The 22,010-nt window shown below is 51.7% G+C and overlaps 1 protein-coding gene across 2 annotated transcripts in view; it reads left to right on the top strand.

The window, feature by feature from the left end:
* OPHN1 (oligophrenin 1) overlaps window positions 1-22,010 on the top strand; it is a 57,737-nt gene that overhangs the window by 11,122 nt on the left and 24,605 nt on the right. For both annotated transcript variants that reach the window (XM_063422654.1, XM_063422653.1), the window contains exons 2-10: window positions 3,671-3,766; window positions 7,730-7,791; window positions 9,281-9,352; window positions 15,781-15,882; window positions 16,809-16,919; window positions 17,629-17,733; window positions 18,655-18,784; window positions 20,169-20,269; window positions 21,834-21,925. In XM_063422654.1, the coding sequence (XP_063278724.1) occupies window positions 3,671-3,766; window positions 7,730-7,791; window positions 9,281-9,352; window positions 15,781-15,882; window positions 16,809-16,919; window positions 17,629-17,733; window positions 18,655-18,784; window positions 20,169-20,269; window positions 21,834-21,925 (871 nt within the window). The remainder of the gene's footprint in view (window positions 1-3,670; window positions 3,767-7,729; window positions 7,792-9,280; window positions 9,353-15,780; window positions 15,883-16,808; window positions 16,920-17,628; window positions 17,734-18,654; window positions 18,785-20,168; window positions 20,270-21,833; window positions 21,926-22,010) is intronic.

Raw genomic sequence — 22,010 nt, forward strand, 5'->3', positions numbered from 1 at the left:
CCATGTCCCATTGTGTCCCTGTGGTGTTAAATGAGGCAACCCAGGCAGAGCCCTCCTATCCTGGCTCAGAGATCCTGCTGGTCCCCATAGTTGTCACCACTTGGTTGTCATGGCCACTTCTATTTCCGTGTGCTGAGGGGCATGGTTTCCTCTCTTGGGAACAGAGGACCATTGCAGTCACACAGACTGTGACCTCTGAGTTGCAATTAATAAAGCTAATTAAGGATGTGCACCTGTGACACCTCGAGCACTGCAGACCCTCGGAGCAGCACCTCTGTGTCCCATTCTCTGGCTGTCGGCTCACCCTGTTGCCCCATGGTTTTCTCCTGTGGTGATGGTTTCTTTCTGGTTTAAATTCTAAGCACTGGAGGAAAAAGCAGCAGCACACCCTGGTTTGGGGTTCTGCTTGTGTTTGTGTTTTGTCAGGGACATGTGGCTTTGGCAACAGTAGCAGCACTTTTTTGTTTGTGGTTTTTGGTTACCTGTGGTTGCTGTCAAAGGTTGAAGTGAGAATCGTAGGTCCTTACTGAGCAGGCTGTGAGGCACATCCTTCAAGAGCTGCTGGCTCTGGAGGTGTGTTTTACCACACATAAATACAGCCCCAAGTTCTTTGTATGCCCCCTAAGGCCGGCACAGCTGGCTCTGGTGCTCCTGCCCTGCAGCCTCGCTGGGGCCACTCTGTGCAGGGATGGAACTTCATTTTGACTAGAAGAGTAAATTATTGTAACTAGCAATGGTGAAATTTGGAATTGCTTCCCGACGCTGGAAGTGAGAGGAGTGCTTGAGGACTCCTGATCCAATTCATTTTGGTGTGTTTCCATGGAAACAGGCTGAGCAGGCAGGGTCCTTGGGGTAGTGCTGGGCCTTAGCGTGCTGTTAGCAGGGATATTCCAGCTTGGAGCATGGCATTATTCCTTGATCCTTGGGTCCTGGTGCTGGGGGACCTGCACCTCTTCCTCCTGCCAGGCTCTGGGGGTGCAGAGCAGGAGCCTTTGGCAACCGAGTGTTTGTATTGGGGGAAAACATTTCCGATGGTTAAAACAAGGAAGAGTACGGACTTATCTCTCCCAGCATGGGATGGAGCCTTATTTTTCCACACAGCAAATCTCTTCCTGCTGGCTCCTTCCTGTGGTCAAGCCTCTTTCCTGTGGCCATGGCATATCTCTTTCTCCCTGGCCCCACTGCTGGTGTTACCACCCTGCCATTCAGGTGCCACCGAGAGAAGGGGCAAATGTCCCACCAAGTGTCTCTGAGCACTGACACCAGTTCTCTGCCGCAGGGCCTGGTGCTGGGTCCTGCAAGGACAGAGCCCCTGAGTGGGGACCTGCTCTGACCTCCTCTGCTCCCCTGGTGCCAGCAGTCAGCCCTGTGTTACGTCCCAGTCACACCCCAGAGCTGTGGCGGTGCTGCAGCAGCAGCGATGCTGTCCTGTGCATACACACATGAGCTCTGTCAGAGCCGGTGTTCAGCCAAGGCTCGCTACGTGTGGGAGTCAAGTTGTGTTGGTCTGGAGAAGCCTGGTTTCCATTAAGCGTTCCTCTGGAGCCCGCCAGGCACGCGTGGTACAGGCTCACGCCCCCTCTCCCTCTCCCCCTCCTTCTCCTCTGGCCTGACAGGGACACACGGCACATGGAGACCCTCTGTCCCTGCCAGGTACCCCCTGTGGAACTTGTGTGTGCTGCCATGCTCCTGGCTCATGGGTACACTGGAGCCATGGTGCCTTGTCACCTGCCCCCAGCCAGCACCAATGGAGGGGACAGACCGACAGAGACAGATGCTGGCTGGGGGTGCTGCTGCTTTCAGAGGGGCTGAAGAACACACACACTGAGCTGGGAGGGGAATTTGGAGGGATGGATTGAAAATCACCTTCGACCAGCAGGAGGGGAGTGGCTGGTTGGGGCCCTAGCAGCGTCACGATGATGGGGGATTTGCAGGGGGATGAATAAAGATTCCCCTGAGTAAGGGCTGAATGAGCCTCTGGCCTGGCCTGAGCGAGCACTGGGGGACTGAGGGGGAATTATTTGCTGAGGTTTTCCATCAAGTCAGTGACATCGTTCTGTGTGAGAGTTCACCCATTTACGTGCTCCAGCCCCTGGCAGCTGGGGCTAAATAGCGACATTCAGGCCTGAATCTGCCCATTCAGGAGCAAAGGTTTGACCCATCGGAGGGAGCTGCTGAACGAGGCTTTTGAGGGAGAAGCAGGGACTGCACTCTGAGCCTGCACTGGGGACCCGGCAATCCCCTCACCCCTGCCTGCCCAGGGACATTGGGGTGGGTCAGGAGCTTCTGACCTGGGGATAGGGAAAGCAGGGCAGTCTGGGGACCTTACAGGCCAGTTGATTTCTTTTCCCCAACATCAGTTTCAATATTGTCCAATTTTTCTCTCCCCTTCACAGCAGCATTTCAGAACATCCCATGATTACCATCACAGTAGTAAGTCTTATTTTCAAATCAAGAAAACCCATCCGTATACACCAAGTTCCTGTATACAACAATCATGGTGCTGGTTTGGCAAAGCAGTGGTGGGAGCTGGTTGCCCGTTAACATCTGTGCCATCACATCTTCCCCACTTGTAATTTCGTGAATTTCTGAAAGTGCTGTCTCTGTGCACCACCACAAAGGAGTCCAGCCTAGGACTGTGCCTGTAGCTGGAGTCCCAAATTAGGGAAATGAGAGCAATGTAAATCAGAGTAACATTAATCCTTTGCTTTTCTTTTTGTCACTTAGATCCTACTCTCTGAGGCCAAGCAAGTGCAGTCCTTCTGTTAGTATCTCAGGAATTGTTGTAGCTTTGTGCAGGATGATGTGGTCAATCCAGTGGGCGTGCTGTCCCCGCTGGCCCCGGGTTGGCCTCTGTTGTGGTGTTGCTGTCCTGTCCCAGGGCCCCTCTGCCAATGCCAGCGGACGCCATCCAGCCACATCCTGCAGCCACACAGGGTGCAAAGACACAAAGCATCCTTTGAGCCAGAAACTTCTCTGGAAGATCCAAAAATAATTTGGATTGAGCCACAGAAAACATCAGGCAATTTCTTTCCTTCCGGCCTGGACTGTTCCGCACCAGCGGGAGCAGCAGGTCCCAGGGCCATCTGTGGGTGCCCAGGCAAGCTCAGCTGAGCCCCCTGGCTCAGCTCTGTGTTCTGTAGCACTGTCCTTCCCTCAGGGCCTGTCTGTGTCCATGACCCCACAGAGGGACAGTTATTTTTAGTCCTGCCTTTTTCCTCACATTTATTTTCTGACTCTACAGATTTTTCTCCCATATTATGAAACAATTCCTGTGAACAGTGAGCAGTCTGTCTGACAGCCCCTGTGCTCCAAGGAGCTGTGCTGCTGCACAGAGCCCTGGAGTATCTCCTGAATGTTTTCCTGCAGGAAAGTGTGTCAGTGTCCCTTCCTGTATGTGGCTGGACACAAGGCCATCGATCAGTTGTACTGTGTGGTGCATCCATTAATGGTGCAGAAGCTTTTTCAGAGAGAGAAAAAACCCCAAATCCAATGCTTTCTACAGTCTCTGAGGGTTATTATGAAGCTGCATCATGTTCTGCAGGGCTGAAATCCCCAATGCCTATGGATTTTCATACCTTCCTATGGTCTTACTCCATTCAGGATAAAATTCCTAAGACATGTAGAACAACTGCAGAAGCCCCCAGCTGATTGCTCTGTCCTTTTCCAGGATACTCCTCAGCAGTGCAGAAGTTCTCCCAGACTCTGCAGTCCTTCCAGTTTGACTTCATTGGTGACACACTAACGGATGATGAGATCAATATTGGTGAGTTCTCTGCTTTTTGAAGCTGACTTCCAGTAACTGTAACAGTCTCCCTCTCTAGGAATTAGCCTGCCTGATGGTTTTTAAGCTGCCTCAGGAGCCTGGTTCCAGGCAGCTCTTCCAGAGCTTATTTTATGAAGTTGAACAGTCACGGGTCAAGTTTCACATTCCTAATTCACCGGATAATTTGCAGAGGTTTTCCATGGCTCCAGGCCTGCTCCATGCTGCCAGGTGCTGGGGAGGAGGGGTGGTGCTGACCTCCTAGCCAGCCCCTCTTCCCAGTGCTGCCATGGAGCCATGCTCCCAGAGCTGCCTTTGCTGCACTGGAAAGATCTCACAGGAACAAACTGCCCCATGCTGCCCTGCAAAGGCACCAGGCTGCAAACTGCTGGGAAAAAGGGTTGCTGGATGTGTCTCAAATGGAAAACAATGGCCATCTGTGCCCTTGCAGGACTGCTCCCTGCACATCTGCTTGAGGATTAGTGATTCTGGAGCTGTGTTAGATCCCTGCCCTCCCTCAGCACAGCTCCGGGAGTCACTCAGCATCCACGGCCCGGGGGGATGAACCAAAGGGCCTTAATGCCCCAAACCCCACACATTTCACATGAAGCTGCTCCTGGCTTAGCAGGGTGGGTGGACCCTGTGGGGGTGACAGGGGGGCTGCAGGAGGGACAACAAGGGATCTTCAGCCTGCGAGGTTCTGACCCTGCCCCATCAGACAAAACACTTGGGCCACCTGCCTGGGCTGAGGGGCTGGAGCTGCCCACAGGCTCATGGGGCATTCATGGGGTGGGGCACAGGGCACAAGGTCTTTTCCAGGCAGTTCCCGAGGGCTGCACATGGAGGAAAAAAAGAAAACCAGCTTTTGTCAGGCAGCAGTTGAAGAGTGGCAGCAGTGTGACATTGCTGGTCTCTTGGCCCCTGTCAGAAGGGGAAGGAAGCAGAGCCTGAGCTGTTGTATTTAAAGCCACGTGAAGCAGATTGCAGCCTGCCCCTCCAAGGCTCATTTCCTTTATAGAAAGTCTTTGGGTGAAACCCACTGGAAATGAGTCAGCTCCAAATGTAATGGCAGTGGAGGTGCTGAGCTTCCAAACACATGTGGGTCAGGGAGGGGAGAATTCTGCCATGAAAATGCCTCTCCTGGGAGCTGAGGGGTCTGAGGCAAATGGCCATGCAAGGAAAGGAGTGTCTCTTCTCTTGGCTGGAAGGGACAAAGCTCCAATGACCAAGCAAGGCTGCTGGGAATGAGAGAGGCTGAATAAAGGGATTGTGGGATGAGGGGGAGCAAGACGAGATCACAGCAGATGTAAAACCCTCCATGGTGAAAGGAGCATGTTTTCCTTCTGTTTTGCTGGGGAGTATTTGTTTTGCTTTTTCAAGAAGAGGTCCCTAGTTTCCCTGTGGGGAAGCCTGGGCTGTGTTCTTCCTCTCACCCAAGCCCTGGTGCACCTGCAGGGGTTGAGGCTTCCTTATTCCTGACACAGCAGTGGGGCGTTGACGTCTCCGTAGCAGCTCCTGCCAGTGTGCCAGTGATCTGTGTGGGAGTGCAGAGCTCATTTGATGTGCAGGATATGGGAGTGAAGCAGAACACTTACAGGCATTTCTTATGCTCTGCAAGAGAACGTGTTTGGGTTGTAAATAGAGCTAAAGTCATGCTGCTTTCTTGTTGTGTGGGCATAGAGCAGCCCGGCACCCGAGCTGGTGGCAGCGGGGACACTGAAGGTGACAGTCAGGACAGTGGGTTGATGTCTGTTGTGAGCAGCACTTTTCCCTGGAGATGTGAAAGGTCATGGATGCACCCATGTTACTGCACAGCTGCAGCCCCTCCTGTGCTCTCTCCTGCGGCTCTTTCACTGTCACTTCACAGGACCCAAATCAGCAGCTCTTTCAGAGATGAAGGAGGCAATGAAATGGAATGGCATGTTCTTCCCTCCCAGGCAGGGGAACCTGGAATCCTCTGGCTGCAAAGACCTTCCTGGAATGCTTCTGGCTGCCTAGCAGAGTTGCTCTGGCATTTCTAGGAGTCAGTTCCCAGGTGTGGCTGGGCAGGCGGTGGCTGCTGGTGGCCCCTCTGCTCCACAACGCCCTGCAAGGGCTGGCAAATTCTGACCCATGCCAGTAGCACAGATCGACCCCACTGCTCCCAGGCACTGCTGGGCTGGCAGCAGGATCTGAGTCTTGTGTGTGTGGTGCAGGGTCAAACTCAGTAGGTTGTTCTGTGACTGGAGCCAGGAAATATGTTCCTGGGCTCTTCCTGTAGAGCAAAGAGGAAAAAATGGCTAGGGAACATTTTAGGCACTGATATATTGCCTGTAAGTTTGGGGCTGGATTCTCTTTCTCCCTGTGATAATTCTTTTCCTGGCTTGGGCCCCTGCTGCCCATGCACTCCGTCATCCTGGGGAGCCACAGTGACAGCCACGTGTGGCCCTGGGCATGAGCACCATGAGCTGTAGGGCCATTTCATTGCTGGGTGCTGGAGCTCTCACTGCAGGAGAGCTCAGAACTTCCTGACTCATCAGGAAGGTCTGTTGTGCCACTGCCAGCTGAGGGCCCGTGTCACGAGGCTGCAGTTGTTCCCTTTTGTGTCTCGGCAGCTGCAGAATGAATCCTCAGGCTGGATTTTAGCAGGACAGGTACCTCTCCCGAGGTGCCACTGTGGATGAGGGGAGAGGGCCCTCAGCTCGCACAGAGAGCACAGGAGCACCCTCTCCCTGAACTGTGGGACAAGCTAATCCTGTGCCTGCCTTGCTGTACTCCTGCTGTGCCCCCTCGTGTGCTGCCCTGCCCAGCCCAGCGTGCTGCAGGGAGGGAGGGTCTGAACTGCAGAGCTCTGGGGTCTGACAGAACCACTCTGGGATGTTTCCACCAGGGCAAAAGGGAGCCTGGGACCCACCAGACCTGTCCCACATTGTGCTGAGCAGGCTGGAATTGTGGGAAACCTTCCCAGCTAACTCCCAGGTAGTTCCCAAGTACACTGGGGTGATCAGGTTGTTTCCCCAGGCACACAGACACACTACCTGCATGGGCAGGTGTTTGCCCAGCCTTGCCTTGCAGCCCAGAGAGATGGGAGTTTGGCTCGGCAGTCAGTGCTCTGCTGCTGAGGTTTCCTCCCCTGTTACAAATTCAAGCCCTTCCCAAGTTCTTCTTTGATGGGCAGGGAGAGGGGCTGCATGTTTCCCCTTGGTGTGGGGTCAGCTACTCCCTCCTAGTCTTTTATTTCCCCAGGCTAAATTATTCTTATTTCAGCTTGTTAAAGGAAAGATTTCATGCTATTTTTACTGTAGTTGGACTCCAACTGCTTATCAATTAGATCTTTTTGTTTCACTTCTAGCATTTTGAGGACTGGTGTCAGTGTCTTTGACTATGTCTACACCTGCTGCCTTTCCTCCTGTACACAGACTTTGTGCCTCCTGGTGCTGAATGTGATCTGTCATTCCAGGCCATTTTCATTTGACACATTTGTCCTGGTCCTGGCAAGCACCTGCAGCTCTTCCTGGGGCAGAGGTGCCAGGCCCATACTGGTGCTGCTGGCAGCTGTCCAGGCAGGCCCGGCAGCCCTATCCTGCTTGCAGCTTCCGCTGTGGCAGGGCCTATCCTGCTGCAGGCCCTGGTAATGGCAGCTCCCCTTCTCCCTGTTTGGCCTTTCCCTGCCTTTTGTATTGCCACCTCTATAACACAATTCCTAATAAAAGCTAATTAACATCCTCTTACCTTCCCAGGGCCTTCACTCCTTCATTGCCCCAGGCAGGAGACCCTCCTTTCCCTTGCATAAATAAATACCCCTCAAGGCCAGCCTGCACCTGGCATTGCATCACACAGTTTCTGCCAAAAGGGGCCACCTCGTTTTCTTTGCCAGCCTTTAGACGGCCATGCTGGGGGTGCAGCCACATTGGGGTGTCCTGATGTGTGTCCCTCACTCCAGTGCAACATCCCAGCTCCATTGACCAGTGTCTTCTTTTCTTACAGCTGAGTCCTTTAAGGAGTTTGCAGAGCTGCTGCAAGAAGTGGAGCTAGAGAGGTCCATGATGGTAAGGAGATGGGAACTGGGCTCTGTGACATGGCTAAATGCCAAATCACAGCCACAGCACCGTGTGCCTCGGTGTGAGGCTTCTCATCAGAGGGAAGCCAGGAGCGCTGAGAATATGCTTTGTGTTCATCTGGTCCGCGGTCCCATGGCCATAGGCCCTCCGAATGGGGCAGGCACAGCAGTAGGTGTGGGGAGCTGTGGCTGTGGCTCTCCCAGGCAGTACAGGCAGGCACAGAGCCCCAGGCCCTACAGCTCTAGGGGCTGCAGTGTGTGCAGGCTGCTCACCGACTGCTTCTGTAGTGAAACCAGGGGTTAAAGAATGAGAAGTGGTTTTGCTCAGTTTTTGCTGGCTGCAGGAAGGCAGGTGTCCCTGAGCCCATCTGTGCTGGTCCAGCTCCTGCAGTACAACGCACTGCCATGAGCTTCTTGCTGCCATGTGCCCTCAGCCTCTCCAGGGCTCCTCCAGAGCCCGTGCTGGCTTCCCATTTCATTCCTAATTCCAGGAAAAACATGAAAGTTAGGCTCGGTGGAGAGCTTGCAGCATGCCAGGAATGTGCTGCTTGGCTCTGTGTTCCCCTGCCTCATGCAGCAGCAGGAGCTCCTGCCAGGCTGGGCCAGAGGGTCCACAGGCAGGCAAGAAACAGCAGAAAACCAGGAAAGCACTGAGATAGTTCTTTATTATTAATTACATCCCAGGTGTAGTGTCTCCTTTGGCAGTGGGGGAGCAGTGGAATATATTGTTTCAGGGATTATGGGCACTGTCCAGTTTTCAAAGTTGGAGGGTTTTGCCCTCTACTTGTCGGACCAGTTCTGTTTTACAGTAGCTCCCTCACGAGGCTTCACATTCACCATGTTCATCAGCTTTAAATTCCCTGAAGGGCTGTGGCTGTGTGGTGTCTTGCCCCCTTCTCTCCCCCTCTTCCTTCTCTGGAGCTTTTTTTCCCTGACAGAGCCTGTCAGGGAAATGGGGATGGGAGGAGACAGCAGGTTGGTCCCAGTGCCAGGCTGCAGCTGGAGCCAGTGATTCAAACTGGGATGAGCTTTCATGTGGATTCATGGTAATCTGAGGTGTGCCATTCACCATCCGGGAAGGCATCTCTCAGGCATGAGAGAGGAGCGGAAGAGACACAGGCAGGCTTCCCCTTGTCCATAGCTGTTCCTGTGCCAGATAACCTTCCGGCTGGATCTCCAGACAAGGGAAGCCCATCCTTTATTTGAGAGCAGCCTGGTTAGCTGGGGGTGGGGGACGCCCTCTATCATCCACCGGATGCCCCCAAAACCTCCTGGGATGTGGTTGGGGTTTGCTGGGTGTTACCAATGGGGAAGAGCAGTACAGATGGTTTAAGTGAATTCACCTACAGACAGAGAAGAAGCTTCCAGTCAAAAACATTAAAATCTCAGAGTTCTTGGCTTCTAGCCCTGTTCGGCCTCAGTTTAGGAGAAAATCAATCAGCATCCTGCAATTAAAATGCTTTTCCTTTGCACTGTAGGTGCAGAACGCGAGTGATTTGCTGATCAAACCTTTGGAAAACTTCCGAAAGGAGCAGATAGGGTTCACCAAGGTAAGGCTTGTTTGTTTTCAGTGTAAACAGATTTGTTTTCTGTTACTGTGTTTGAATTCAAATTTTTCTCCTGTTGTTAACAAGCAGTTGCTCTACTGCATTCCGACTTCAGGGCATCAGAAACTCTTTGTTCAATACTGGCTTTCAGCTGCTGGCATGAGGGTTCATGCTGTGACTTTTAGTCTGATTTTTCAATCATAAGAGGTTCCAAAATCTTTTCCTGAATTCTTTGGGTTCTCTCCTGGCCTGATTCCAGCACCACCTCTGTCCTGAGCAGGGAGAGCTTGTTTCAAACAGGAGATCTTCCTTGCTGCTTTCTCTCCTCTCCCCTTTGTTCAGTCAGTGCTGTTGAGAATAAAATACTTTCTGCAGAAAATACTGGTAGAGTGGGAGGGAGGATGGAAAGGAGGGAAAAAGGGAAGGAGAGAAAGCAGGAGAGGCCAGCAGGCAGAACCTGATTATAGTCATAGGGCTTTTGTTATGAAATATTTACATAAAGCGTCTAATGAGTCTTTCAGATGGATGAAACTTTTAAAGAAACAAGCTATAAAAAGCAAATTCTGCACATGTGCAGCACAAAAGATCATTTTTCCCTTGTCTGCTATCAAGAAGTCCAGGTTCCATGTTACTCAGCGGCAGCTTAAAATGGGTCTGGCTCTGACCCAGCTCCGAAATGGAGATGTTTTGGAGAACACTTGAGGCTTGGATTCAGCCCAGCCCATCTGGAGGCTTTGACGTTTAATAAATACAGGGTTTGAGAAGAGATACTTGATGGCCCTCCTGCCCTTTACCATGCCCTAAGGGCTGGTGTATGCAACCCTCTTAAGAGCTACAGCCACAAGCGTGGCAGAGGTGCTGCCCACGGCCCCTGCTCTCATGTCCTTTGGGCTGTTTTCTTCCCAGGGAGCCCTTAAGGTGTTTAAGGGCCACTTTGCCCACAGCCCAGAGCATGCTGTGCCCCAAGAGCCGAGCTGCCTGCACCCACGGGCCATGTGCCCATGTCCTGCTCTGCAGCAGGGCTGGTGCCATAGCCCCGGCACTGACACAGATTCACCTGGCAGCCTGCAGCCCTTTCTTGGTCCCTGTGGATGGGCAGGGTGCTCCAGGTGGAAGCACAGGGTGGTGTCAGTGTCAGGACACTGCTCAGAGCAGCTGGAGAGATGGTGGAGGGCAGGGTTGCAGGTTGCAGGTGGCTCAGCCATTGTGGTTTGGTTTAGGGTTTTGTTTCTTGTGAGGAACATGAACTGCAGAGGTGCCAGAGCACTGCAGTGGGAAAAGGCCTGTGCTGTGGCTCAGCACAAGTGTTCCATGCCGGAGCTCACAGGGCAGCACCTTGCACTGTGCCAGGATCCAGGTGTGCCAGCACTGACAGGGATGCACAGGGAGGTACCACTGTCCCCAGTGCCACTCCAAAGCCTCGAGAGGCTGCAAGTTGGGGAGCGAGCCCCAGCCGCTCCAGCCTCTTGTCCTCAGCTCTGATACTTCCCTGACAGGAGCCTATGCCACACTGCTGGTGGGCTGCACCCTCAGATGTCACCTCGGGCACAGAGCCTTTCTTCACTTGCCAGCCTGCAAAGCATCTCAAGGTCATCCCCACCTGGCAGCAGAAGGTGTGAAGTACAAATAAGACTCCTCATAGCAGTGCTCTGTCAGTGTGTGTTCCTCCCATCACTGCTGGGCCTGGCATCGCCCCATGGACCCTTTCTGATCTGCACCAGGGGCAGAGGCCGAGGCCTGCCTGTGGAAAAGGTTGGAGACATGACACAAGGAATTTGTGCCCTCTGCTTAGTTTCCGTATTTTGGCAGTGCCGCCTCCTGTGAGATGTTTTCTGTTCCCTTTGCGAGCTGCTGGAGCCAAATAGGAAGAGCCCTTGAATTGGGGCTTTGTGATGCCTCTGGCTGGAGCGCAGCCAGTCTGACCAACACATCTGAGTCTGCATTCACCCGTTCTCCCGCGACGAATGGAGTCTCCTCGGGAGGGTGTGCTCCCACACGGGCAGCCCTGGGCTGTCACTGGGACCCTCTCCAGCCACTCCCTCGTGCCACAGCCCCATGGGGTCACTGTTTTTTCCTGTGACTTGCTATTGGTGTGAGTGACTTGCTGTGCTGTGATGTGCCACATCAGAGATAAAAGGGGGGATCTGGGACCCCCTGAACTGACCCATTTCCCACCTCTGGCACTCGTGGCAGGGGATGAGTGTGGAAAGGAGCTGAGGCATGTGGAGGCCCCATCCCTCCCTCTCCATAGCCCTGGGGCTCAGCTCCACACAGTGGGGCTGGAACACTTTGGGAAGAGCCTGGCCACACTTACTGAGTTGAGGAGGATTTGAATAGAAAAGTTTAATTCCAATTTCACTTGGAAGGAGACAGCTTAAAAAAAAAAAACAAACCAACACAAAGCCAACCAAAAAAATCAGAGGCAAAAGCTTATTTAGATGTACTGTAAGGGCAAGAGGAATGCTGAATAGCTGCAATGTTTGTCAAAATTTCTTCCATAGGAGATAACATATTCCTAAAAGGTCTTAGTTAATTCTGCTAATAATTTCATTAATTATAATTTTAAGTGAAAGGAGGATAATAACTTTTACTTGCTTTCATCTCTGGGGGAGCAGAGCCTAAGGAGTGTTTGAGAGAATGCAGTGGGTGAAGGAAATATGCCAGGATGAACTGACTGTGCTTTGATAGAACTGCTCTTTCTACACCCCTTAACTTTTTAGAAATCTGTCTTTGAATTAACTGCTGATGCCTTATAAAAATGAGTTATGATGATCCTCTATCCACTGCTTTTGCACCCAAGCCCCTCAGGTGTGCGTGGAGGTGGGGGCTTCCAGCAGGAAAAGTGTGTTTAATTCCTTATGGAAAGAAGTGGCCCATGAGCTGGGCTTCTTCTCACTTGCCACTCAGTCCACCTCTCCAAAGACGGGAATTTCAGAAGATCCTAATTAGCAACTAATGGTTGAGGGGGAGTTTTGGCAAGTGAGCTGGACCTGGAGCTGCTCAGGGGCTCTGATGTCGCCCCAGTGCCAACAGCAGGTGGAGTGTGGGCAGGACCCAGCACACACAGAGCAGCCAGAGCTGCTGCTGGATCACCTGCCACAGCAGGCAGCCAGTGCTGTCCCACAGGCTCCTGCTCATTCCTGGGCACAGCAATGCCCATCAAAGCTCCCAGCGTGGGGTTTTTGCAGAGCACCCTTCTGCCTGCACTCAATGGAATCCGCTCGGTTGGTCCCAGTGAGCAATAAATGGAAGGTGGGTGGCTCTTGGACTTGGCAAACCTTAATGGGAACGTGGTGCTGCCCTTTGCTGAATATTCATGAGGAATTAATTTGTGCTCATGTTTCCAGATTGTGCTTCAGTCTGGGTGATGTTTTTGTGTTGTTTTTTCGTCTTGGCTTGCTCTGTTCAGCAGCCAATTCAGAAGGATTTGTAGGTCATCCTTCTGCTGTTCAGTTATATGCTAATTAGCCAGAGTGGGAATGATTGGCAAGCTCCCTCTTAGTGGCCTAAAATGCCATGCTGCACTGTGTTCCTGTCACACATGGGTCTGTCTTGAACATCATTCCCAGTCCCTTCAATCCCCAGAAAGAGCTCAGTGCTCCAGGTCCCCAGTGCAGCCGTGTGACCCTGCCTGCCATAGGTGCTGGCAGAGGAGGAGGCACTCCCTGAAGGAGTTACTGTCTGGCTTCCCAGCTCCTGATGCAGAAGGAGCTCCACTGCTCTCCCAGGCTCTTCCTTTCTCTTCACCCTCTTTCCCTGAGCAGAGGTGACCCCTCTTGCTCAGAACCCACCATGCCTTCCTGCAGGGAGCTGCTCACAAGCTGGTGGCAAAGTAGCTGCCCGGTGGTCTGTGGTCTCCCTGTAGCTGCAGGCTGTGGCCTCTGTGGCCATGTGTTTGGCCACCATGGCCACACACAGCTTGTGGCCTCCTGCATGGACACCACAGCCTCCCACAGCAATGTTCCCTCTTCTAGGGACAAGCCAGGAGCCACTTACTCCCAGGCTGCTGCATCCAGAGGTACATCCCCCTGCACATCTCATCCTGCTCGCTGCCCATGGGCTCTGCTCTGTCTGGCCACAGTAGCACCAGGCTCTGGTGGGCAGCTGTTCTCTTGCTCCATGCTTTTCCCACAGCTCCTGCTGAGCAGCCTCCCAGACAGAGAGCAGGAGGCGTTGGTCCCAGCTCTGGCCTGGAGCATGGGTGTCTTCCCTGGTGGCCTCCCCACAGGGTGGGCACAGCTGAGTTACCCTACATGTGCTGCTTGCTGGTGCTGAGAGGCAGGAGAGGACTCCTGGAGTGGGTTTCAGCCCTGTTCCTGCTGTACCTTCAGCTCCTCACCCTCAGTTCTGCTGAGGAACAGGGATGGCACCATCCCTGTACTGCTACCACCACCTCTGTGTGCCACCTTGGTGGAGACAGTGGAGCTCTTGGCTGGGTTTGGAGCTAGCTTTCCATGGCAGCACTTGCTTTTCTATCTCAGGACCTGCTGCTGGCAGAGGCATCTCCTCTAAGACCTGAGGAGGTGGCCACAGGAGTGCTGTGCCTGCAGCCCCACAGCTCTGCTTCCCTGCACTTCTGTGGCCTTGGGGCTTGGAGGCTCCTGTTTAAGGAAATGGAAACAAGGCAAGTTCCTGGCTGCATTAGATGGAGCATTAATGGCGCAGACAGCCCAGGAGTGTGACCTTACAGACACAGGAACTGCTGCTCCGCAAACGCTTTCGCCTACGCTGGATTTGGATTTGCTGATCAGGGCGTTAGTCACGAGGGTGGTGGTTTGTTTTGGTCGTTCTTCCTGGCCTCAGCCCCACAGTTGCTGCGCTGCCTAAATTAGGATTCACCCTTGGAGGACTTTCTACTCCTCTGGATTTGGTGTAGATCTCTCTGATGTGTGAAGCTGCTAACACAGAGTCACAGTACCTGATTGGTGATTCCAGAGGATGCACTTCCCTTCAGGTGTCCTGTAATTCCAGGGTCTGCAGGATGTCTAATTGCAGGGCAGGATGTGTAATTGCTGAGGTGAAAAGGTTTGCTGGACTAAGCCTGCCCTGCTCCAGACAGTTACACGTAAGCAGGGGTAGTTAGGTTGGTGCCATTTCCTCATGGTAATTGTGCTTTCACCACAGCCATGTGGGGAGAGAATCCTTTTCCCCTGAAGGCAGCTGGCAGGAAGGCTTGTTGCTGTCATTGGGAGCCACCTGTGCTGAGCCCAGGGGTCTGGGGAGGCCCCAAGCATCGTGCTGCAGGGCATCATGACAGACAGATGGAATAGTCCATCCAAGTGGAATGGGGAAGCAAAACTACAGGGGAAGCTGCGGTCACTACTGAATTAATGAGGAAAATTCCTAATACTCAGCAGCCTGGCAGAGTCCATCTGCTCTGGTTTGTGTAGCACTGGTGTATGCCTGCTTATCCATGCATTTCTGAGTGGGGGCATGAGAACAGCATTTCAGGGCTTTCAAGAGACTGATGTTGAAAGATACCAGTAATTCCCCAGGAAGCTGGAACTGCTTTCCACTTTCTTGAGCTTTTGAAAGCCAGACAGAGATCTGGGCATCCCATACATACCTGCACTGTGTGTACACAGTCTCTCAACTGCTTGGACCTGGCACTGAGGCTGCTGCCAGGCTGGAATTTCCTGATTTTAGTAATTTAGTTGCCTCCCAGGAATCTGTGATATGTCAGATACCATCTGAAGTAGGTATTTGTCAACCTGGCCCCTGCCCTGGTTGTTTTGTGATCGTCAGTGTCACAGTCAGTGAAAGGCAGGAGCCAACAGCCTAGTGCTCAGTTCTGCTGCTCCCTGCCTGCTCTCAGGGGCTCTTTCTTGAGTGTCTCTGTTTGCTGCTCTCGTTCATATGTGCTCTCTTTGCACCACTGCTGACAGCAATGAGGGTTTCCTGCCTGCCTGTCGACCTGCCAGCCTTCTGCCTTCCTTCTGGTACTCTTCAGAAACAAATGACAAACTCTTTAGAACAGAAAGCTGCCAAAATCTAATGAACTTTTTCTTGACCTTGACATGTCTCTGACATTGCAGTGTTTGCCCAGTTGTTTCTGGGCTGTGTGAACATCATGTCAGGAGATGGTGAATAGTTTTTTGATGTATGAGTACATCTTCAGTTTACTGGATATTGAAAATATTGAGAGAGGGAGCAATGCCTCATTGGGGGGCTTTTGCCATGATGTTGGTATGAAAAAATACTTCTTGTGCCACAGAGTATTGCTAGACTGGGTCTTGAGGTGTAACTGCATCCAAGGTAGGCAAGGAGCTGTGAAAGCAGAGCAAATGAGAAGTGGCCTTCTGTTCTTTGGCTGGGTTGACCAAAATTTGTCCATGGGAATACAGAATTGCACAAAGGATCTTGGTGTTGATGCATGTTCTTATCTGGAAAATGCCAATAACTGGTTCTGTTTCAACCTCTTGCACCTACAGGAAAGAAAGAAAAAGTTTGAGAAGGATGGTGAGAAGTTTTACTCTATGCTGGATCGCCACTTGCATTTGTCTTCCAAAAAGAAGGAATCTCAGTTACAGGAGGTGTGTATGGAGTTTTTCTCAGAGTTAGGTCCAGAAGCAACAGCACCAGCTACTCTAGGTCTTAAAAAAGGGGAGAGAAATCATCCCTTCCAGTAACCTGTTGAACCTGATAATCAATTAAATCTACCCAAACCCTGGATTCTCTGTGAGACCAGGGAAATCAAGCTTACAGTTCTCCTGTGTCTGTTGCATGCTGGTAGTGGCTTTGACTTGTCATTGTTTGTTGTCACCTTGATGGTGAAGGGCAGTGACCAGTGGCACTGGCACAGCTGGGTGTGCTGTGCACTTCAGCTGGAGAAGTGCTCTTGCTGAAAAGTAACCAGTTTTTATTCCTTTTACTGGCCTGGTGTCTTGCTGGTGCTTTTGGGTAGCTGTGGGGGCAGGCAGAGGAGGGGTCTTCCTTTCAGCTGGTGCTGCTGCAGGCATGTTGCAGCAAGGAAGGAAACACAGCTGTTCCAGCGCACACTAGAGCAGCTGGATCTGGTCAGATCTGTCAGACCAGTTGTCAGATCAACCTACGAGCATATCTGCAAGGCAGACTTGATGTGAGCTCTGGGAGCTCCAGGAGTGTGCTCCTGGCACTGCTGCAGCTCCAGAATTGCTGGTTCTGGGACACAGATGGGGTCGGGCAACAGAGTGGTGATGGTAGGAGAGGGAGAAGAGGTTTGTGCTAAAATAATAAATAAGCTTTGGGAAACCCTTGTCCTTGCTGAGTAAAAAGAGGTTTTGGATCCTTGAATGAAAGGGAGCCAGAAATGGGCAGACTTAGAAGAATATCCAGTATTCCAGTTCACAGCTGGGCTGGACACCAGGGAGGTTTTTAGTGAAGACAGAACTAAGTGTGGGCTGACAGACAAAAGCGAGTCAAATATTTTCAAACTACATATGATGTATTTTCTTTTTTTACCTTTCCCTCTTTCTTCTAGGCTGACCTTCAGGTAGACAAAGAGAGACACAATTTCTTTGAGTCCTCCCTTGAGTATGTGTACCAGATCCAAGAAGTACAAGAAAGCAAGAAATTCAGTATTGTGGAACCGGTAGGAGCTTCCTTTTCTCTCAGTCTCATTGTTTGACGCTCAGATATGCTGGCAATGGCAGGAAGGGATGTGTTGCCAGGTTGCATTAGATTCTGTGGGGCAGAAGTTAACCCTGCACCCTTGGCTTGCTGCAGCTTGATAGCCTTAGTGGTGCTTGCTGGAGCAGTGTAAAGCCCCAGGCCTGTTTCTTCTGGCTGTCTGTGGATCCTGAGGAACAGGTTGGACAATGTACAGAGCTACAGGTCTTGTTACAGCTTATCTTGGCCCCCTTGGGCTTGGTAAGTGCTGTCTGTCTGTCTGCAGAGGGACAGAGGTGTTACCTGTCCTGCTCATCCATCCCAGCCTGGCCAGCAGGGGTCCCAGACAGTGGCTGAGGCCAGAGACCCTGCCCTGGGTGGTGGCTCTGCCCCATTGCTGGCTGCAGTGGAGAGTGGAATCGTGGGATCCTGTGGATCTTGTGGATGAGCACTCTGCACACCTGCTCTGGGTCTTCCTGCAGGGTCTTTCATTCTGAGTGTTTTATTCAGACAGATGTGTGGGTGGTAGTTTGGGCTTTAAGGACACCATGGTGGATAAGCCATACCAAGGTTGGCATTCCAAAGTTGTGAGGAGAAAGTAATTGTATTTGTAATTTCTGAAACCCCACTCTGTCCATCTTTCCTTCCATTACAAACACAGAAGTTCAGTGTGTCCTTTCCCTCCACTGCAGGTGCTGGCATTTCTCCACAGCCTTTTCACTTACAACAACTTGACAGTGGAGCTGACACAGGATTTCCTCCCGTACAAGCAGCAACTCCAGCTCAGCCTGCAGAATGTGAGTCTCTGCCCAGCTGAAGGAATTTTCAGTGTGACTTCTGTTCTCATTTGGATTGACACACCTCTGATGGCAAGGTCTATTCTGCAAGGTCACCCAAGCAGTCTGACCATGTTTGCACTGTTGCAGATACCGTTATTTCCTTTCCAGTTCACGTGGGTTTTCCCCTCTCCTGCATGGAACAGTTCACAGGTCTTTGAAATCGTTTTCTGTGGAAGGGGCTACTGCAGTTGCATCATTTAACCTGGTGCATAAACAAGCCTGAGATTTTCTGTCCTCTAAGAAGTTCTCTAACCTTGGCCTTGATGGTACTGGCTTCCTACAGGCTTGCTACACACTTTAGTAAGCTCCCCTGTTGGCCAAGTGTGTTCATGGGGTATATCTGAGTCCCATTTTCTTTATCCTCAGTCTTTCCTGACTGGCCTTCCTTTCTGTGGAATGACAGCCATAAATCTGAGCCAAGATGGTTTTACTGCTGGCTCATTAATTGTTCCAAGTAGTATTCCATCAAAATGCCTGGATTTTGTCCTCCTATTGATGTGACTCTTTCATGCTAAGCAGTGTAGCATGATCCTTTGGGAATTAGTACCTTTGGAAGGAGAATACACCTGTTACCCAAGCAATGGTGTGAACAGGAGCTCAGGTGCTGCCTCTGCTCCAGCCAACCTTGAAATGTGCTGAAGTTCCTTAATTAAGGGAACAAGTGGCCTCCCAGCTGTGGCACTCCAGCACCATCTCTGCACATGATGTGTCTCTTAGAGCTCAGTGGTTGTTATATCCAGTTTCCATGTGGATCTGTGGAGTGATTTCCATGTTTTGTACCTTGGGAACCAATTTATTTCTGCTACAGAAATGAATAATAACCTGCAGCTCACTTTTTGCTCATGTTCAAATATGCTTCTGTTTGTTTTCTGTTACCAGACAAGGAATCACTTTTCCAGCACACGGGAGGAGCTAGAAGATTTGAAGAAGAGGATGAAGGAAGCGCCCCTAACCTGCAAGCTGCCTGGGCAGCCAACCATCGAGGGTTACCTGTACACTCAGGAGAAATGTAATGGCTTTGGGATGCACCTGGATGCAATAGGGAGCATGCAGGCCTGGGCTGCCCTGACATAACCCAGCTGTGGGCTGTATTCAGCTCCCATGCCCAGGCCAGCCCTGCTGCACTGGATGTCACTGCTTCAGGGCATGTCATGCCCAGGGTGTCACCTTCTGCCAGTGCCTGAGGTGCCCGGGGTGTCACCGCCTGCAGTGCCTGGGGAAGCACCAGCAGCTTGGTCAGAAGTGGCCCAGAGCTTTGTCCAAGTGACATATCTGTGACAGCTCATTGCCCTGCTCTCTGATGAGATGGGATTTATGACTGCAGAGCCTGGAGCTCTGGCAGGCTCTGCCTTGGCTGTGTTTTACCAGGATGAATCTGGTGTCCTGCACAGCCTCCCTCTGGCAGCCTCTGCGGGCAGCTGAGCACAGCCAAGGTGGAACCAGTGCTGAGTTAAGCTGCTGAGAGTGAAACTCACAATCCTTAGCAAAATCAAATCAGACCAAATACAGCTTTTTCCAAACCCTGCCTGCGGCTCTCCATGGCCATACAGCAGGAATGCTCAGGGGACAAAAGTCTGTGCAAAACTGTGACCTCTGAGGCTACAGACAACTTTGTAAGCATTCATTCTTATTCCTGTACAGAAATTTATTTATACATATATTTATAAGCCTGTTTATCTTGCTTCTAAAAGAAAGCACACTCAGTAATTTTAGACCCCAAATGTGGCTATTTGCTGCCTCTATTTACGCTTCCCTATAAATCAAGTATGGAAAGTTGTTCTTCATGACAACTGCAACTTAAAAAAAAATTACAGAAAAAAATACCAGTTGAATTATTTTCTATAAAGGGGTTCAGGTAAGAAAACAGAGAAAAGTGGAAATGAATCCAGAAATAGGAACTCCAGAGTATTTTAAAGCTACTGTTGTTTTTATTATTGAGTTTTCACCCACAGGAAAAAGTAGTGGGGTTTGTGAAACAGACGTTCAGGACATGCAGGATCTTGCCTCTGTAGGTCTTGGCTGGGCTTGGCCAAACCAGCCTGGCTTGTGGTCAGAGTCCCACAAACGCCCTTTCACCAGCAGTGAGTTGGGAGGGTGCTGGAGACAGCTGCTGCCCTGTGCTCTGCTCCTTCTCTCCCTCTCTCCTCCTCCCCTCCTCCTGCTCCACCTCTCCTCCTGCTTCTGGCTTCATCTCCTCTCCTTTCTCTCCTCCTCCTCTCTCCTCTTCTCCTCCTGGCTCTTGCCCATGGAGACACCTGCAAGTGAGATGTCTCCTAGGGCTGTCAGTGTCCATCCCAGAGAAGGGAGGACATGTGGGCGGCACTGACCATGCGTTGCTGGCTGCATCCAGCTACAGCCCTGTCCCTGATTCCAGCCTCTCATGTGTTCTGCAGGGGCACTGGGCATCTCCTGGGTGAAATATTACTGCCAGTATGAAAAAGAGGCAAAAACTTTACGGATGACACCCATAGACCAGAAGCCTGGAGCTAAGCAGGTGAGTTGGATTTCTGCAAACACTGGCCCAACCACCGGGCCCACCTTCCACCCATGTATGGCCTCCCTTCCTGTGACAGCTGGCCCTGCAGCTGCCACAGAGCAGAGCGGTGGGCTCTGTCCCCTCCCTGCCCACGCAGGGCAGTTTGGTGTCACCTGTAAAAGCCACCCTCATGAGGAGAGGTCTCACTCCACTGTGTCCCTGGGAGCCCAAGCCTGCAGGGTTTGGCAGCAGACATGGGTCGTATGACATGAGACACCAGACAGTGCTGGGCCGTAAGTTCAGTCTGGGGTGAAACTTGTGCCTCTCTGGACCAGCTGACATTGATTCTTCCCTGTGCACAGGGGCTGGGATCCACAAGAACTGTGGCAGCCACTGAAGTGCTTGAATAACTCAAGTTACTACAGGAGTTACTGTTTCCCAATGCAGCATTTCCTTTCCCTTAGCATATGCTCAGAGCACTGGTTTGTGGTTTGATTTCTGCTCTCAGCACTGGTTCTGTGGGACTGGGACAGTGTGGGGAGAGGAGATGGCAACAGTGCAGCTCCAAACTGCACTAAGGCAGCAATTTGGGTAACTACTTCTTTCACAAAGTGCTTCGGTTTACTGAGGTCTGGGAGTTCCCTCAGTCCCTCCGCGTGACAGGAGAGGGGTGGGAGGATGGAGCACAGCCAGTGCCTCCAGCTGAGTCCCCCACCCTCCTCTGCCATGGAGCGGGTCCCCAGGGCCTTCCCAGCCAGGCGTGTGTGCTCCAGTGTGTGAGCTCATGGCCTGATTTTGGCAGGGCTCTGCACACTGCAGCAGGAAAATAAAATAGATGTTTTGCAACCCCTTGGCAGAGAGCTGGGCAAAGAAATATCCAAATTATTGTATGGAGAGATTTGTTGTCATTTATTCCTTAAGCATATCTAGTAAAGCCCATTACTGCAGGTGAGGGCTTGGAAAACTTAGTGCCTCTCCCAAACACTGGCAGCCTGCACCGTCAGGTCACTGCTGGCCACAAACCCACAATCAAATTATGAACTGACCCTGCTGCGGAGTACAGGGTCCTGAACACCCAGGGCCAAAGCTGATTCTCCCCAGAGCACATCTGCTCGATCTGGGGTGAGGAAATGTACGTCCCATTGTCACACAGTGTTTGTGTAAATCCATTTGGATCATTGGTGGTGTGGATAATTGGTACTGATGACCAGCCCTGATAAAAATAAGGACCTAGCTGTGTCAGAGCATGGTGAGCATGGTCCTGCCCTCAGAGACCAGGGAATGCCTTGCTGGGTTGGTTGGAGCAGTGTTCCAGCACTGTAGAGGCAGAGTGCTGCTGTGTGGGGTAGTGCTGTTGAGTCCAGAAGATTCTCTGGCTGAGAGCAAGTCTGGAACTGAGAGCCTCTTATGTATGCCTGTGATGATGGTGAGAGGACCACCTGTGCTCCTGGTACCAATGCCATTGGAATGTCAGGACAGGTACTGTGGGCAGTGCTGTGCTGGGCTGCAGCTGAGGGGCCTGAGGAGCCCAAAATCTCCCATGTTTCTGTCCTCTCACCTTGGCTTTCATGTTCTCTCCTAGGGCACGTTGGATCTGACCCTGAAATCCTGCGTAAGGAGAAAGACTGACTCCATAGACAAAAGGTTTTGTTTTGACATTGAAACTAATGAAAGGTGAGAGTCTTCGTGTCTGGTGGCCCCGAACTGCACAGGCTTGCAGCAAATCCCTCTTTGCTGTCTATTAAAAACAACTTTTCTT

The sequence above is a fragment of the Prinia subflava genome, chromosome Z (assembly GCF_021018805.1).
Source record: "Prinia subflava isolate CZ2003 ecotype Zambia chromosome Z, Cam_Psub_1.2, whole genome shotgun sequence".
Lineage (NCBI taxonomy): Eukaryota > Metazoa > Chordata > Aves > Passeriformes > Cisticolidae > Prinia > Prinia subflava.